General features: G+C 34.5%; 2 protein-coding genes across 6 annotated transcripts; both read left to right on the top strand.

Annotated features, from left to right (window-relative positions):
• The first annotated feature begins 244 nt into the window (after nt 1-244).
• Nucleotides 245-7102, top strand: LOC114760697 (3-isopropylmalate dehydratase small subunit 3). Of its 4 annotated transcripts, none has more exons than XR_003742076.1 (4): nt 245-457; nt 3656-4548; nt 5561-5937; nt 6799-7102. XR_003742076.1 is itself a non-coding variant. In XM_028949981.1 (3 exons), the coding sequence occupies exon 2, from the start codon at nt 3758-3760 to the stop codon at nt 4532-4534; it is 777 nt and encodes a 258-aa protein (XP_028805814.1). In that variant the 5' UTR covers nt 245-457; nt 3656-3757; the 3' UTR covers nt 4535-4541; nt 6799-7102. The 4 variants fall into 4 exon arrangements, 2 of the variants coding, with proteins under 2 accessions (XP_028805814.1, XP_028805813.1); XR_003742077.1 differs by having other exon boundaries at nt 3656-4541; XM_028949981.1 differs by lacking the exon at nt 5561-5937 and having other exon boundaries at nt 3656-4541.
• Nucleotides 7103-8387: 1285 nt separating this feature from the next.
• On the top strand, nt 8388-16192 carry LOC114760718 (uncharacterized). 2 transcript variants are annotated; one of them, XM_028950008.1, is made up of 10 exons: nt 8427-8467; nt 8619-8816; nt 9148-9790; nt 10791-10872; nt 11194-11269; nt 11680-11760; nt 13316-13452; nt 14244-14496; nt 14873-14936; nt 15090-16192. In XM_028950008.1, the coding sequence occupies exons 3-10, from the start codon at nt 9247-9249 to the stop codon at nt 15731-15733; spliced, it is 1881 nt and encodes a 626-aa protein (XP_028805841.1). In that variant the 5' UTR covers nt 8427-8467; nt 8619-8816; nt 9148-9246; the 3' UTR covers nt 15734-16192. The 2 variants fall into 2 exon arrangements, with proteins under 2 accessions (XP_028805840.1, XP_028805841.1); XM_028950007.1 differs by having other exon boundaries at nt 8388-8816.
• Nucleotides 16193-18636: the final 2444 nt, after the last annotated feature.

Here is an 18636-nt window from a genome sequence, read left to right on the forward strand (position 1 = left end):
AGAAGCACGTGAAGTGTATGGTGACAGGTGTAAGTAAAAGATAAATATATTCATTTTTTTTATGTGGGTCTCACTAAACTCGTTCTCAGTTTGAACAAGTTCTGTTGTTTTGTGATGTGAGTCCCACTAAATTAGTTCTCTGTATGAATGAGTTCTGTACAAGTTTAAACTTGATCACGCTCTAGATAATTTTTAGGTATAACATGTTCAAAATAAATAAAGAAAAGGGGGAAAATTGCGAGACTTGGGGCATTCACTCACACTCGGTTACGATTTTCCCTCTTTCAGGCTCACGACTCTCCCCTCTCGCCTTCTCTTCTCCCCTCCTCGGTGTCTCACGCTCACTCGGTCCCGGTGTCGGTGTCTCGCGGCCCAGCCAGTCTCTGTCCAACGGTCCTCTTGCGGTTCGACCTCCGACGGTCCCCTTTGCGGTCACTCAGTCTCACTCTTGTCTCTTGTAAGCTTCAAATCTTCCATTTTCCATTTCATTTCATCTTCGACAGTTCGACTTTTATATGTAGAAGAAAAGCTGGAGTTTCAACTATGAAAGATTTGAGATCAATTTGATTAGTTTAATACTTTTATTGGCTGATTTCAGTGAGTTGTAAGTGAGATTCGTCTTGTTTGAATCTGATTATATGTCTTGCCTTTAAGCTGAAAAAGTTTAGTAGTAATGAGAATATGAGAAAAAATTTTTGTCTTTAAATTTGAACAGGTTCCAAATCTCCTTGCCTTAAACGGATTCCGCATAACCTGCATAAATTCGCCCATTTAAACCAGCCTATTTAACAAGGGCTTAAACGGTCTGTACACGTCTAAACTTAAGAAATTGTTTCCTTGGGAAAAAGTAAGATCCCTGATGAAACCAGAAATATACCATTTAAATCAAGTATTTCAGCTGAACATGGGAGGAAGCTACATGAACTGATAAGAAACCAATGGTGGAATTTAATAAACTAAACTAAAAGAATCATAATAGGACCCACCGAAAAAAGAAAACACTCACTTGGAGAGAAGAAACACAAATATAACATAAGGTAAGATATAAGAGTAGTGGAGCAATAGCAGAACAACCATATGAGCACGACTGATGGCTAATGTTAAGCTCAATTATCAGCAAATCATAGGAATACTAAGAAAATGATCATATTTAATCCTAATTCAATCCCCCCGTATCAAATATCATCATGTATAACCGAGTGTATAGTAAAAGAAAGCAATAAAATAGTCAGGAGGGAAACCAATCTTGAACGAAATTAACTAATTTTTGCATGTTGCACTGGCATCCTTCGATATGCCGGGAATTGCACTGCACCGAGACTGAGACTGAGACAGAACGCCTAGAAGCAAAAGCCCTAGATGCAGCCCCCTTAGCTAACTTGATTTCTTTTGGATGCCAAACTAAAATTTGTTGCGGGTCATTATCACCCTAAATTTTCCCAGATCGCCATTGAGATCCTAAATTGCCATCACTTTTTTTTAGAATTATAATGAGGTTAAAAAAGAAAAAAAGAAAATGACATGGATGACACGTTGACTTGCCAACTCAGCATGTTTGGTCAATTAATGGTTAAACTTAACCTAGATAATGGCCAGAGTGACATTGCTACAATTTGGAAACTTCCAAGGCCACATTGAGCACCCAAAAAAAAAGAAAAAAAAATTCTGGATACCCGGCCGTCCTAATTGAAAACTTTTGAGAAAAATATGTACCTTAACCCAATAATTAATTTTTTGACCTCATTATATATAAACAAAAAAAAAAAAGTGTTGGCAGCTTAGGATTTCAATGGCGATTTGGGAAAATTTGCAATGAGAATGACCTACAAAGAATTTTGGTCTGGCACCCAAAAAAAAATCAAATCAGCTAATGGGGTTGCGTCTAGGGTTTTTGCGTCTAGGCGTTCTGTCTCTATCTCTATGCAGTCCAATTCCCGGCATATCAGAGGACGTTGGAGCAACCTACGACAAGTAGCTGATTTCGTTCAGGGTTGGTTTCTCTTGACTATTTCATTGCTTTCTTTTGCTGTACACATTGGGCTATGCGTGGTGATATCTGATACTTGAGGATTAAATTAGGATTAACTATAATCGCTTTCTTAGTATTCTTGTGATTTGCTAATAATTGAGCTTAACATTAGCTATTTGACGTGTTCATATGGTTGTTATGCTATTGCTCCGCTGTTCTTATATCTTACTCTACTATTTATTGTTATATTTGTGTTTCTTCTCTTCAATTTCCCGTTATGAGTTCTTTTTTTTTTTTTTTGGGGTGAGTCTTATTGTGAGTCTTTAGTTTAACTTATTGAATTCCACCATTCATGCTTCGCTGACATTGCCGGTTGCTTCTCTGTTCATGTGGCTTCCTCGCATCTGCAGCTGAAATACTTGATTTAAATGGTACATTTCTGATTTCTTTGATAATATTAACATCAGGGATCTTACTTCTTCCCAAGGAAACAACTAGATTTTTTATTTTTTATTTTTACATGTTCTTTTGAAATTTGAAGTTGTGGAGTATTTTGAATATTGGGATAATTAATCTCCAGGTCCTTATAGTTTCATCTGATTTTTAATTAGGTCCTTATAAATTTTTTTTTTTTTATCAAATCCTTTTACATTCGTGTGTTTTTAATTAGGTCCTTCTATTTTTCTTCTTTTTATCAAGTCCTTATAGTTTCACTTATTTTTTAATTAGGTGCTTTGTAGTTTTTGAAAAATTATTTATTAACTTTATTCTTTAAAATTAATTTCATTTTTAAATTAATAATTATATAATTGGACAAAATAATTAATATAATCATTTAGTAATTAATAAATAATCAGAATAATAATTATACTTAAATATAAATTATTTCTAATCATATTTTAATTTTAGAAAAATTTATTATTATAATTTGAATTTTATAATTATAAAAATTCGAATTGAAAATAAATAATATATTTGTTTAACTAAAAATTTAAAGGAATATTAACATAAGATTCTTACAATAATTTATTATTTTTAAAATGTTATTATTTGTAAAATAAAGAATAAAAACTACAAGGATCTAATTAAAAACAAAGTAAAACAATAAGGACCTGATAAAAAGAAAAAAAATTATAAGGACTTGATTAAAAATATATGAAAGTATAAGGACCTGATAAAAAAAAAATTATAGGGATCTGATTAAAAACCAGTTGAAACTATAAGGACTTATATATGAATTATCCCTAATTTGAATTTTATCATTATAAAAATTCAAATTGAAAATAAATAATATATTTGTTTAACTAAAAATTTAAAGGAATATTAACATGAGATTGTTACAATAATTTATTATTTTTAAAATGTTATTATTTGTAAAATAAAGAATAAAAACTACAAAGATCTAATTAAAAACAAAGTAAAATAATAAGGACCTGATAAAAAGAAAAAAAATTATAAGGATTTGATTAAAAATATATGAAAGTATAAAGACCTGATAAAAAGAAAAAAATTTATAAAGACCTAATTAAAAACCAGTTGAAACTATAATTTTTTTTTTTGACCAAGAAGTTGAAACTATAATTACTTACATATGAATTATCCCTATAATATATATAAATTGCCAAACTTTGCAAAGTGTGTTACATACTCAAGTCGTGTTATATACTCATCATCAATACATTGCAGGTTGAGCCAAACCCAATCTAAAACCCTTTTTGTGGTCTTCTTGGTGAAGTTGATATCGCATAGTTTTCTTACAGTCCAGCTCCAACCTCTCTGAATTCGACTATGGCAACCTCTGCAAGTGTATCTCAGAACCTTAGCCACACTTTTTCTCCCAAACTCTCATTTTCCCTTTCACCTTCGTCAGGTCGTCAGGTCATTAGATTACCCACTTCTTCGATTGTAGCAAAGCCCCTTACCAGCCACACCCAAGGGCCTGTTCCCCACACAGCTTCGTTCCTCTCACGTGTGAGTGCTTCTCCTGCCCCTAGCCCTTCCCCTACTGCCAATTCCACGACCTTTCATGGCCTCTGCTATGTTGTCGGTGACAATATTGATACTGACCAGATAATTCCTGCTGAGTATTTAACCCTAGTCCCTTCTAAACCTGATGAGTATGAACAGCTTGGATCATATGCTCTTATTGGCCTTCCCGCATCTTACACCACTCGATTTATAGAGCCCAACCAGATGAAAACCAAGTATTCAATTGTCATTGCTGGATCCAACTTTGGTTGTGGCTCGTCTCGCGAGCATGCTCCGGTGGCACTGGGTGCTTCTGGTGTAGCTGCTGTGGTGGCTGAGTCTTATGCACGAATATTTTTTAGAAATTCAGTGGCCACAGGGGAAGTTTACCCATTGGAGTCGGAGGTGAGAATATGTGAGGAGTGTAAAACAGGAGATGTGGTTACAGTAGAGCTCGGTGAGAGCCGATTGATCAATCATTCGACTGGAAAGGAGTACAAGTTGAAGCCCATTGGCGATGCTGGACCTGTCATCGAGGCTGGTGGGATTTTTGCATATGCAAGACAGACTGGGATGATTCCCTCTCATTCAGCTTGAAGTGGTGGTATTGGGTTCGTCTAAATTTTATCTAGTTTTTCTACTGTGGAAATGATGGGAAAAAAAATTAATGGGCTGATTTTGGATGTTTGTTTGCATTTGTGATTGTTTCTAGCAATGGTGCCGGCTCTTTACTTGGATGATTTTATGACGCTTCAGTGACTTACATAAGCCATATGAATTGTGAAACTCGAAAGATATCAAAATTAGGCCATGTTTTTGTGCTGATGAATTTCTTAAAATTTCTTCATGTGCCAAAAGAGAACAAAGTTTTATACTGTTCCTCCATGTCTTTTATGTAGGAAATAATTATGATTTTGTGCTTGAAATTATGAAGACTATACTGAGGAAGCATGATGGAAAAGATTGTTCGCAAGATAGGCTTTCAACATTTTATAGATCTCATTTTTCTATTCACTTCAAGAATCTATATCTATAAATTACTGGTTCCGTGTGTCATGTGCTGGCAGCTATTAGCTTTCTCCCGGGACGGAGAGAGTGCGCATTCAACATAAGAAATGAGCTGTGGCAAAGTCTCCCTAAGATTATGTATTTAGAGAACCAAAACACTATGGTTGGAATATCTGTCTGCTGTATTAAACTGAACAAATAACTAGTATTGCCCCAACTCCAAGCTTTTGTTCATGGCTACCCATTTGAATTGATAGTTTTTGTAGGTAGCTGCTTCTGTTAAATTTGCTAACTTCTTCATTGGTGGGCAGGTTTCTACTTTGAAATTGGAACTGTAGAGTTTATCTGCTCATTTAATTGTTGGTGTATCAGGCTGTCTATTCAGAAAACTCTTTTTATCACTTCTATTTGCCTAGACTTTTTTAATCAATTCTTTGTTGTTGAGATTTATATAGGTGATCGTGATAGAGCATTTTTAAGTATGGAAGATATGATTGGTTGTGGCATCTATTAGCTGTAAAGGAGTTTTTACCAATCCATTTGTATGCTTAGTTCAGTTGTCTCAATAGGCCAAGATGAACTGCTGTTATGAATTTAAGTGGTTACTCTCTGCAGGTTCTATTCTTCAATTATTCTGCTCTGCTTTATTTTGATGCTGAGCTAACATTATTGAGCATCTCACTTTTGTGCTGGGGCTTGGAAATTGATTCTCTGAATGGTTATGTGCACTGTAAAGTCATAAAGGTTTTTGTTATGCGTCTGAAACCATTGTGTTGCGTTTGGTATGAGGAAAAGTCCTTTTTAGAAAGGGAATGGAGAAGAAAAGTTAGACTCGTGTGTTTGGTATAAAATGAGAATGAGTAATGGAGAAGGGACTTCCTTGAAGACCCTTTCTCATTCTCATTCACCCTTTGTTCCGAACACATAAGCCTAACTTTTCTTTTCCCATTCCCTTTCTAGAAGGGACTTTTTCATGTACCAAACTTGGCAAGGTATGTGCATGTACTTTGATGCGTGAGTTAGCTTGCTATGTGTTGATCCTGTGATTTTGGAGGTTCCAATGTCCCTTGCTGCTTGGATAGGATACAACAACAACAACAACAAGCCTTATCCCACTAGGTGGGGTCGGCTACATGAATCACACGACGCCATCGTGCTCTGTCAACAACTCAGTCCTTAGATATGTTGTTGACTAGGAGGTCTCGTTTAATGACCTCATTAAGCGTTCTTCTTGGTCTTCCTCTGTTCCTTTTTATGGGACTCCATCTTGTCTGATCCACCCTCCTCACCGGGGCCTCCAATGGCCTTCTCTACACATGTCCAAACTATCTTAAGCGATTTTCAACCATTTTCTCTTGGATAGGTGTCACACCAACTCTTGCTCTAATAGTTTCATTTCGAATCCTATCTTTTCTTGTATGACCACACATCCATCTCAACATCCTCATTTCTGCTACCCCAACTTTGTGCTCTTGTTTTCCATTTATTGCCCAACATTCACTACCATACAACATAGCTGGTCTTATATGGTAGTGAATGTTGGGCATATAGAAGGTGTAAATTTACCTATTATCTAGTTATATCTTCATACGCTGTGTCTTGGTTTGTGCTGAGCATAATAGAAGCTGGCTGATAAACTAACAGATATTACAACTGAGATGAATAGATGATTAGTTCTTGTTCGTTTGCTTGATCGTTCAAGAGTTTCTTATGGATAATGAGAAAGAATGAACTCTTGCTTTATTTAGTCTCTCTCTCTCTCTCTCTCTCTCTCTCACACACACACCCCTCTGTATTTGTAGTTATGCGTGTGAGTAGTTATTTACTTTTCTTTTATGTTTTTTTTTTGGCAGCAATACTTCTAACATGCCGAAGCTCAGCCCTGTGGCCATCCTTCTCCGCCTGCTTTTGAAGTAGGATTCTTGATTTAAGTATTGTCTTCTTTGAGACTTATCTTCATATTATGTTGACAAAATAAATTCGCTTGACTATTCTCTCCAGGTGTTTTTATGGATTTGCCAATAGTACGTTACTGTTTTTAGTTTTTTTTTTCACCCCTCTATTAATTTTGTAGTTTTATATTTTGTAGCCCTTCATTAGTTCATCAAACATGTTTAAATTTAGGAATCAAATAATCTTAAACATGTTTCTTTTGAAGACAGAATCATCGAGGGTTGGAATGAGTTGGGACAAACCAAACGAACTTCATCTAATAAATATGCGTGGGGATTTTCAAGCAACATATTTGCAACGTTGCCATTCAACAATCAATATTTGACTAACTATGAGATTAGATTGATATGCCTTTTTTAAGCCAACGCCGAATATTAGAAAAAGTAATATTACACTGATTTTTTTTTATAAAAATGCTACATTGCTCCATAATTTCGTTTAAAAAACTGATAATCTCTCTGAGAAGAAGTTCAAAGTATCAACATCAAAAGTTAGATGAGAAGTAATAAATAATACTACTAGCACTACTTAATATAAGAGCTACTTAATTAGATTTGAATAAATAAATAAATATTTAGTTATTTGTCATAAATGTGGGTTAATTTTTTTTAAAGCAATATTATTATTTTCTTAAAAGAAAAATGTCATATTGCTCCATGATTTTGTTAAAGAACTGATCATTTCTCAAAAAATAAGTTAAAAGTATCAATATCAAAAGCTAGGCAAGAAGAAATAAACAACACCATTTTCATTACTTAATATAATAGCTACCAAACTAAATTTGGATAGGTTCAAAAAGTTAATTATTTTTAATAAATGAGTTAATTTTTTTAAAGTAATATTATGCTGAATTTTTTAAAAAAAAATTGCTATATTGCCCCATAATTTTGTTAAAGAACTCATTTTCTTAAAAATATTCTTAGGAATTGATAAATATTGTTATGAAATCTGATTTAATAGTTAGTAATTTTAAACTCATTTTTCATCAAATTAATTGTATTTTGCTTCAAAATTTAATCTCTAACTAGTGTTTAGGAACTTTATACTGATTAGACCATTTCGGCCGGATGTGCATATTTGGGATCCATTTTGTTTATTTCTTTTTTAAAATTCTATTCAAACATAACCAGTTATATTACTTGATATTAATATATTTCTTAGAGAACAGATACCAATATCCAAATACAAACGAAGAAAGCAAACTCAAAATCAACAAACAAAACCTGGGAAAATTTAAAAATTAATATTAATATTAATTTATATTAACACTGATATTGAATTCTTTTTGGACATCTTTTGAAAAAAAACTTATTCTAAATTATAAAGGTTTTCCTTTAAAAAATTATCGCGCTTGCAGCTCAAGATCTCAATGGCCGTCTGGGAAAATTTAACAGGGATAACAGCACGCAACGTGTTTTGGTTTGACACCCAAAGGAAATCAGGTCAACTAGCGGGATTCCGTTTCCGTCTAGGGTTTTCGCTTCTCGGTCTCCGTTTCTGTACCGTGCAAATCCCGACATACCAGAGGACGCCGGAGCAACCTGCAACAAGTACTGGATTTCATTTAGGGTTGGTTCTCCTCTCAATTATTTCTTCTCTTTCTTTTGCTATAGGGGCTGCGTCCCTTCGCACCTACTACTGCTGCATCCCAACTCCTGCTGCGGACTTTGTTTTGGGGTCGGCATGCGCCTGCGGTTTTATGCTCGATGATCTTCGCCAGGTGCAGTCAGATTTTGCATCGGCCAAGAAGCTCATACGATCGCTCAAGCTGGTCCCTGGTGTGGATGTCAATATCCTGTGCTGTGAGAATTTTTGGGTCGAACCCAAGAAGCTTGTTGGGAGGCCGCTCAAATTCCTCAATTTAGTGGCTTATGAGTCTCGGGTTTCTAGTGAGGTCTCGGGTTTCTTCTTTGTTCAGGTAGCTTCCTTGCATCTTTAGCTGAAATACTTGATCTAAATGGTATGTTTTCTGGTTTCTTTGACAATGTCAACATCCGGGATCTTACTTCTCTCAAGGAAACAAATAGATTTTCACTTTTTCTTTTGAAGTTGTGGAGTATCTTGAATATATATATATGAACTGCCCAACTTTTGAGTATAATCACGTTGAGCAAGCATTTTTAAATTTTATCTTGATATTTTAAATTTATTTAGCAATTATTTTTTTTTTCGCTGGAACCTTCTTTGTAGACATGTTTTCTCGTTCATTAACTAGTCTCATTTCACTAAAAGTTGGTCACTATCTGCAGTCCCTTGCCATGTTTCTCCTATCAAAGTCGCTATTAAAACCGTTTCTGTGGTTTTCCTGGTGAAGTTGCTGTCAAAGGGTGTTATTAAATTTGTTAGATATGGAAGATGAGGATATAAACAAACTTCCATCCATGGTTGATTCTGTTTCTGAAAGTGAAAAGAGCAAAAGCCAATCTGGGTATAGTAGCATTGATTCTCAACCTAACAATTCTGAGCATAAAGAAGACATGCTGAGTGGGGAAAGTTTGGGAAAAGATTATGTTAACAATCACTCACTGATGGAAACTGAAGATACTGTTAGCCTTCCTGTATTAATTAATACTGGCTGTAAGCACGAGAACAAAGAAAACTTTAGTGATTCAGGCATTCAACCTGGTGATATTTTGGACGAAGACAAAAGGGAAAATGAAAAACTGTGCCAGACTGAGAATTTCATTCAGCCTGACGGTGCCCATTGCCCTACTGAAGCAAAACTTGACGATGATTTAGAAGATGGTCAATCTACCTTGCAGGTGAATTTTGAGTTGACTGAAACTATTATGGTCTCTGGCGAACAGAAATCTTCAAACTCAGGAGCAAATGCTGAGAATGGTAGCCAAGCTCCCAGGGATGGAAGTTCCAACAGAAGCAATAATAGAAGTTGTATCCTTTATTGAATTTAGCATCTAAGGCTTGTTGTTTTGCCTACTTTCTTCAAGCTTATATTACTTAATAGGTTGCAAACTGATCTCTACTGTGTAGAAGTTCCTGCATATATCCAAAGGAGTTAACCTGCGAAGAGGATACAATTTCTCTTTAGCAACCTGGATTCAATTTCTCCTTGAAGAACTTTGGAATTGAAATCCTAAACACACTACATTGGGTGTTATAACAAAAAAAAGAAGATGCGAATTCTGGATGATAAATACTCTTAGTAGGATGGGGGTTTAAAAGATACTATGTGCTATACATGTGCCATAGAGAGGATTCATATGATAAAGGGCAAGATTATAAAATTTCTTTCTTGCAGTAGGAGCCATTCAAAATATTCGTAAATTGTGATTATGTACTTGGTGGACAAGTACAGTTTTTTCTTCCAAGTTTTATTTGTACTAGTATAATGGGTAAATTGGCTTTGAATAATATTGTGTGATGTCTTCTAAATTTTTTTTTTTTTTTATGGCTGAGTTGCAAATCTACTCATAAAATATTCGCAAATGTGCGCCTAGCATCATAAACTTTACTTAGGTGCAAAAATATACACGGAATTTTTCAAATAGAGCAAAAATGGCACCTTTGTTAATTTAACCTGACGTCTGTTACTTTTTGGGGTGAGGCTCATGATGTTTTCCATTTGGAAAAGTAACAGATGTTGTGTTAAATTAACAATGGTGGCGTTTTTGTCCCGTTTGAAGAAGTTTATGTATATTTTTGGACTCACGTAAAGTTTATTGTGCCAAGTATAAATACACGAATACTTCTTAAGTAGATTTACACCTTAACCCATTTTTGTTGCCTAAACTTTTATTAAATTCATTGCTGTATACGTGGTTTTCCTGTCTTAACTGTCTCAAAACTTCATGCATTTGTTCACAATTATACACGTCCGAGTCTGCAACTAAAACATATATGATTTCAAATTGTTGTCCTTTATGACACACAGCTCAAGGGGGTGCTAAAAGAGCTCGCGCCACTTTTGATGAACATCAACCTTCAGTGCATGTTGTCTATAATTCCCTAACAAGGTTAGTGTTAGTGTTATTCTTTTCTTTGAACTATTAAGTAAAATTCTGTAAAACTACAATGGGACACGACTCATGTTTTTGCCAATATAAGCGTGAAACATTGACTAATATACTGTGAATATTTTAATTAGTGGTGAGAAGGATGAACAAAAGGGGAATAATAAGAGAAAAATGTGTATAATGATTTTTCCTGACAAAAATTATCATGATGCATGCTAATTTTTTTGGTCAATATACGCATATGCAAATGCATGCTACTTTTTTTGGTTAGTATACATCTATGCGATGTTGATATTTTGATATTTTGTGTTCTGTCTTCAGAGCTAGTAAACAAAAACTTGAGGGACTGCTACAGCAATGGTCAGAATGGCATGCTCAGCATGTTTCTTTATCCAAGGTATAGATGATTGGTTTTCTCTTTTAAAAGAATAATGGTGCTAAGAAAATTTCTCTTTTAAGTTTGACTTTTTCGCCCCAGCTTTAACTAGGACCGTATCTCATCCTTTGGTCATGCTTGTTTGTCACTATCTTCCATCGATTCCTGATAATGTCTTTTTTTTTTTTTTTAAATCAGAAAATAAATGGTTTTGCTACTAGGTTTAGATTTCTGCTATCTTTATTGAAAACGTCTTGTTAAGTTCTTGCATTGGTTTTTCTTGAAGTTCTCATTTTCTGGAGCTTGTAAATGAAAGTTCTTGAAAAAAATGCTATATTTTGGTCATATATTTTGCTGTTAAGTAATACAGTTCTTCCTATTCATGTTTTCTAAAGAATTATTGGGAGTTTACAATATGTCTCTCTGTTCAGGATCCTAATGAAGTGTTAGAATGTGGTGAGGAGACATTCTTTCCTGCTCTACAGATTGGAATGGAAAAGGCATCTGCAGTGGTGAGTTTCCGAGTCTGTATAGGTAAACTTGGAAATCTGCAGATTGAGAGGTCTCAGTTTTGCTTCTTGAGTTAATTTTGGATTTTTGGTTTCTTTCCTTGTCTTATTCTTAATGGTGTTCCTAGAATAGGCTTTACTGGTCATCTTCAGTTGTAGTTGGCTGTACAGTTGTAGCAGCATGTGCTTGTCATTCCAGTTTGTTTTGACTTCACTAACGCCATACTTCTAGAATTTTCTTATCAAAAGTTTAACATGTCTGCTTATGCTAATGAGCATGAGTTCAGATGATCTGTGTTGTATTATTATAATTATTTTTAAATACTAGGGTAGATAACGGGCACCAGCCATTAGATAGGTTGTTAAGAATTTCTGTTAGTTAGTAGCTTTAGTTGTTTGACAGTTTCATACTTCCACCTAGGCCTATAAATAGATATGGAGGGATATTCTCCTGTGCAGATTTGATTACTCAGGAATAATAGTGCGCTAGCCAGATATGTTCTCTCGTTTTCTCCCTGTTCATCTCTTTTCCCTCTGGTTCTCATTTTCTCATTTCTGCCTCTACTCATTTCTGAACTCTCTTCTATCTTTCCTCTTTTCTTATTCTATCCTATCAATCTGACATATATGAGCGAGCTTGCAGATTAGAGAATTCCCTTGTAGCATCCTGTCGATGAATTACATGTTTTAGAAGTTAGTATCTTTGTGAGCTTTGTTTCAAAAGCTAAAGTTGTTGCTGTCTTGTATATTATAGATCACTGATGTTACTACATCTTTACCTTCAAACGATTGAAAGTCACATTCAATTGTACATACAGTTTACTTTTCAGTAAGCATATAGCATATGACAACCTTTTCATTGGTGGTGGAAACTCTATGCATAGAATCTGTGAAGTGGGCGGCTTCTATCTCCCAGTGACTCCTTGGACCACCCCCGCCCAAAAAAAGAAAGGGGGGGGGGGAAGCACAGGTCTTCTTATGACCTTTCTTTTTGCAAATTTGCCGCCAGTTGGGGTCTTCTGGCCAAAATTTGTGGAATGTCTGTTTTCATCATAGTGATAAATGGCCTGCCTGTTGGCTTTGGGTTGCCCTGCCTAGCTACTTAAAAATTGCTTACTTTCATGGCCAACAATACTGTTAATAAGATATGGAATTCAAATATAAGTTTTGAAGCCTTAATTATGTGTGTCAAATATCAAGTTGTAGCGAGCTACACTATTTATAAGCCATGAAATATGTCTAATAGAATATGAATGTTATAATGGTTGGAATCCTTTTAAGTGCTTATTACTACCATCAAAACTAAGCATTCGTATGATCAATATCCATGAATTAGACTCTGATATTTGATGGCACTGTCTTTTAATGTTGTTTTACCAATTTTTTATTTTTCCCTTTTTATTTTATTTATGAATGATGCCTTTTGCCATGTTCTCTTTGCTTTTCTCTGTTGCATTATGAGGACTCAAGATTCATTGTGGCAGGACTATATATCCTATAAGTTCATTGTTATCAATTTCAGATATATTATTTCCTTCCCTTTTTTTTTTTATTGCAGTCATTTTGGATGGATAACCAGACAACAAAGGAGCAGAATAAGTGTTTCACTCCTGTAGATGGTAATTCTGTGCCTTTGTATGATCGTGGATATGCTTTAGGTTTGACTTCAGCTGGTGGTTCAAGTAATGTTGAGGGGTATTCACTATACTCTTGCTTTTTGTTATTTTAGATTAATTGTGGTGCTGCTCCTTGAAGAGATACTTTTCATCAAAGTTTTCTTTTGTCTGTACTCAACAAAATGGTACAAGTAAAATAAAATTGATGCCTTGAAATTGCTAGGGCATTTAAATGCACATAAACTAACTCCTAAATTTGATTTTCTTGGCCAGGCTCTCCTCAAAGTCTTCCCTTCAACACACATAATCACTCACCTTCCACTAAAGTTATTTGGGTGTGTTGCATAGCATATGTTCATATCCTTTCCTAACTTGGAAGGAACTTGGCTCCAAATCTTTCTAGAGTGTGCTTTTTTTTTTTTTTTGGGGTACTTCTCAAAAGGGTTGTAGGTGTTCCTCTGCTCGCCATAAAAGTACTATACCCCTGTGGATATTTCCTTCCTAACCCTTTGTACGTTATGAATTGGAATGCCTCTAGTGTTTGAGGATAATGCCTTACCAAAAATTTCAAACAATTAACATGGCATGGAAGTAGCAGTATAGTAGTAAGAAAAGTGAGCGCTGAGGTTGGAAATTTGAGGGTTATGGACTCTTCTCTAGATCCCTTCTAAATGGGATTTCCTAGGCCTTTTGTTTTACTTGTACTTCTGATATTTTTCTTTTACTTGTTGCTTATTGTAGAGATTGATCCGTTTCAATTTTCATTACTGTATCTACTGTTAGTTAAGTATTTAGTATAATTTTCTTTTTTTGGGAAAAACAAAATAGATTTCCTTACTTCATCTGATTTTTTTTCCCCAAAAACTAAAGGGGTCCAGAGATCATTGATGATGCTCCCCGGTGTTTCAATTGTGGTGCCTATGATCATTCTTTGAGAGAATGTCGAAGGCCCCGTGACAATGCTGCTGTCAATGTTGCTCGTAAGCAACACAAGTCTAAGAAGAACCAGAATTCTGCTTCTCGGAACCCAACTCGATATTATCAGAATTCTTCTGCTGGAAAATATGATGGTTTGAGGCCAGGTGCTCTTGATGCTGAAACACGTCAACTCTTGGGCTTGGGGGTAAGAGCAATTGATATTCAAAGTGATATTTTGACAGTGGCTATATGTATTATTAATACATTTTGACTGATGTTTTTAGCGCAACCCCATTTTGATCTTTCAAAGATGACCTTGGCATCAGTTGGCTCTCAATGTTTTTTCCCCTAAAAAATCATTTTACTACTTGCAGTTGGCTTGAGGGTTTTAACAATAAGCTGCAATGTTGTCTTTTTGTTTTCTGATTCTCCTTTGTATTTTGGAAGATAAGATGGAAATTCTGTTTATAGCTTGTCTAGTTTTGTTTTTGATGTATGACGGTAGGATGGAAACTTGAGGTTGTGGCAGAATTCTCTAAGTTTCTTTGTGAGATTATAGATTTTTCCCTCCTTCTGTGCAGGAACTTGATCCGCCACCTTGGCTTAACAGAATGCGAGAAATTGGATACCCACCTGGATATTTAGGTGAATTACCACATTGAACAGACTTCCGCTTGCTAGTCTTAGAAGGCTAAATTTGTCTTTCATGGGTTCTTACATAAACCTAATCATCCTGTCTGCAATTTACCTCTTGAACTTGTCGAAGTTATACGCCTAATTAATGTTTTGGGATTTTAGATGTGGATGAGGAGGATCAGCCGTCAGGCATTACCATATATGGTGAAGAAGAAATCAGGGAACAGGAGGATGGGGAAATCACGGAGGCAGATTATTCAAAGTCAAAGAGAAAAATGGCTGTTAAATTTCCAGGAATAAACGCACCCATTCCAGAAAATGCAGATGAAAGGTTGTGGGCTGCTGGACCTTCAAGCTCAGATACTTTCAGAAACCGGCCTCAGCACAGATCATCAAATTATAGTACAGATTATGTCAGCAGGGGAAATTATCGTGAGCGGAGGTCATCTATGGATTTCCGAGATGATGGTCCTCCAGGGGACCCGGGATATGGCTCATCTTCCTATAGTTTTCATCCAAGGTACAGTAAATATGATGATGAGTACAATACAGGAAGCCCTACCTATGGGAGGTCCCAATCAGACAGAAGTTGGAGAAGTCCTCTGCACAATGAAGGATACTCGAACCCTGACTCCTATGGTTCTTTTCACTATGCACACTACTCACACGCAGAGAGGCTTCTTTCTCCTCATGATTATGATTCAGGCAGACCTACTCACCGGACTGAAAGCCTGAATGACAGAGACCCAGATCGTTATCGAATGAAGGATATATCAGAAGGCCGTCACTATCGCAATTGGAGGTAAAAGTGGTATTAATGGTAGTTTGTGAGGGTACATTTTCGTTAAGTTGAAGTTACCTCTAACCCTTGCCAATTAGAAGTAGGGTCTGTACAGTTCTAGAGAAGTTGGCTGGTTTTAGACTTTATCCATTCCTGCTGGCCCTAAATGATAATGTGATGTTTTATTGACCAAACATTTTTGTCATTATGAAGGCTCGAAGCATCCCCCCCCCCCCTTCCTTCTTTGCTCGTCTTTTTTCTTGACAGCTTGCTTATAATCTTGGGCTGTTGCGAGTCCGCGAGTCCGTCACAAATTTGACATTAGAAAGCAATTTAGTGCGTGAAACCAAACACGCTATTAATATTAGTATTTAATACTTTCTTATAGTTCTTGGTGTAAGACATTCAGATATAAAAGGTCGTGATATTTGAAATGTTTGTCGCTTGTCATTTGATATTATGTGATGTTTTGGAATTTGGTTAACTTCAGAAATTTTGTATCTCTCCAGTGTCCGTGTCAAGTAAATGCATTTTAGATGTTGCATCCAACAAGCCAAGTGTGTTTAGCAGGTAAAAGATTTCTTACTTTGTTTTGTTTTCGTGCCACTTTTTTTGGTTTGGGGAGGATATATTTATATGAGATGGTATTTGAAAGAGTTGAATTTCTTCAATTCAATTGTGCATGTTTGCTCTAAAAATTTGATTGTTGATAAAATATAATAATGTTGGGTGAGCTATATAGCCCAATCCATCTAGTAAGATAAGGCTTATGCTGTAATTGTGCGTGCTTACTCCTTTGAAGATGAGGAAATTGTATGTCTGTTTTCAAATGTTTCTGGGAGTGAGTTTATTTTTCATTTCAAGCACATGGAGGGCCAACAAGGTATATTTTACTACGTCTGATCCTAATTACAAGAGTTAGTTAATTAATTTGAAGAGATTAAGGAAAGAAGTTAAGTTAGTTATTTATAATAAATATGCGTTGTCTTTTTTAAAATATCTTTACTAATCAAATATATTAGTTAAAACTACTATTGTTAGAAGAATTATCTTAAAAAAAATGTATAAATATGAGAGACAAAGTGGATTGAGATCTTATGTTTAAGAGTAAAATAAAAATCAAACAAGGTTTTATATTAAGGATTGGAGGTAATACTTTGTTTAATTTTAACATTTTCAGAAACTGAAATAGCATTAGGTGCCTAAGTCCATGTCTTTTTCAGTTTAAATATTTTCATTTTTTGTCATGGAGAATATTTTGATTAGGACTTTTGTTTTGTCCTTCGTATTTTGATCAAGACTTGATAAATATATTATTTAAATAACAATGAGAAATGCGTTTAATTTATTCAATTCTATTTATAAAATCTTTTGCTGTCAACTGTGATCGGTATTTCTGAAAAAAAAAAAATGTTGTCGGGATACCATTTGGAATACTTCAAAAATAATTTTACGTCATATTTTTAATGAAAAAATTATTTCGTAATTAACTATATGTTTTCTCAATTTTGAATTTGATGTCTATACTTCTTTTCTTTTGATTAAACTTATTAATTTTGCTGTCAGTTAGTCTTTATAATTTTGATTGATCGGTGAAATTAGCCCTTGATCAAGGTCTCACGGCTTTAAAAGAACAAAATTAAATTCTTTAATAAAAAGAGAAAAGAATGTAAATATGAAATTAAAAGTTGAGAAAAGTATAGTTATTTGCAATTTTTTGGGGAAAAACATAGTAATGCAATGCTGCAGGATTATAAAGTCATTTTTATGGATATGCGCTGAGGAGGTACCGCTGTATTTCCGCTTCTAATTGGTTTGGTATGTCTTTACAAATCTAATGTGATAATAATTCTCTTCAAAAAAAACTTGAAGGCATTCCCTATTGATAGATCTCTCACTGTGTCTCTCGTGCATAAGGAATCATGTTTTCCTTTCATGGAATTTTGGTTGGCACCGTCAATTAGTCATCTCTTCGTAGGGAAATAGATTTTCCTTTCTACGAAAGGTATAATTACTAGACCAAATTAATTATATTGGAATCTTTCTTGTATGTTCAACTTCAAGCTACCTAAATCTGGAAAACTTCATTTCAATTTGTATGTTATCTTTTATTGTAATATATTAATATTAAAGCTTCCAAGTTTAAAAATATATATATACACTTACATCAAGTATTTTATATTCATTATGTTAAGTTTTCACTTAAAGTGTTGGATACCCATTTTACATGCAAATTTGTCTCAAAAATTCAAAATCGTAGTAATATCACTCTATCATTAAATATATTTACGATCAATATCACTATTTTAATAGCCAGCATTAGTTTTTTTAATAAGAGAGGGCAATATTAGTAGGGTTTTAAACTTTTGGTACGGATTTTCAAAAACAAAAAATTAGGATGCCAAATGTGCACCTTAACTCGGAGCAGGATTATTACATGACATTAAGGTTATAAGCAAAATGAATTCATACATTCCTAGTCCTCCTTATGAAGACAACCAAAATGTTTCATAACATAATATATTTTGTGTAAAATATTGATTTTTTTTTTCCACCTAGCATCCCTAATTATAGATCCTCGTAACTAATTTACTAAACCCTGCTAACTGATGATTTTGATAACTAATGACTTTTATTGAAGGTAATAGTATTTCATAAGAAATAACTAATTTTAACTACCTTCATTGATTCAGATGAAGTTATTATTAACTACTTATAATAAAGATCAGAGGATTTTATTGGTTAGATTATTCATCGATAAAATTATTAACTCAAAAATAATATACAAATAAAGTTAACGGGAAAGATTCTAATATTTGTCCTTAATTTTCCTATCCTTAATCTTCCTATCAATAATGAAATACTCGTTATGCATGTTTTAAGAAAAATTTAATATGCTTGGGAGAAAACAAAACCAATGAGGAAGGA

This window comes from Neltuma alba, unplaced genomic scaffold, assembly GCF_004799145.2.
Source record: "Neltuma alba isolate B1F8T4 unplaced genomic scaffold, ASM479914v2 tig00011013_pilon, whole genome shotgun sequence".
Taxonomy (NCBI): domain Eukaryota; kingdom Viridiplantae; phylum Streptophyta; class Magnoliopsida; order Fabales; family Fabaceae; genus Neltuma; species Neltuma alba.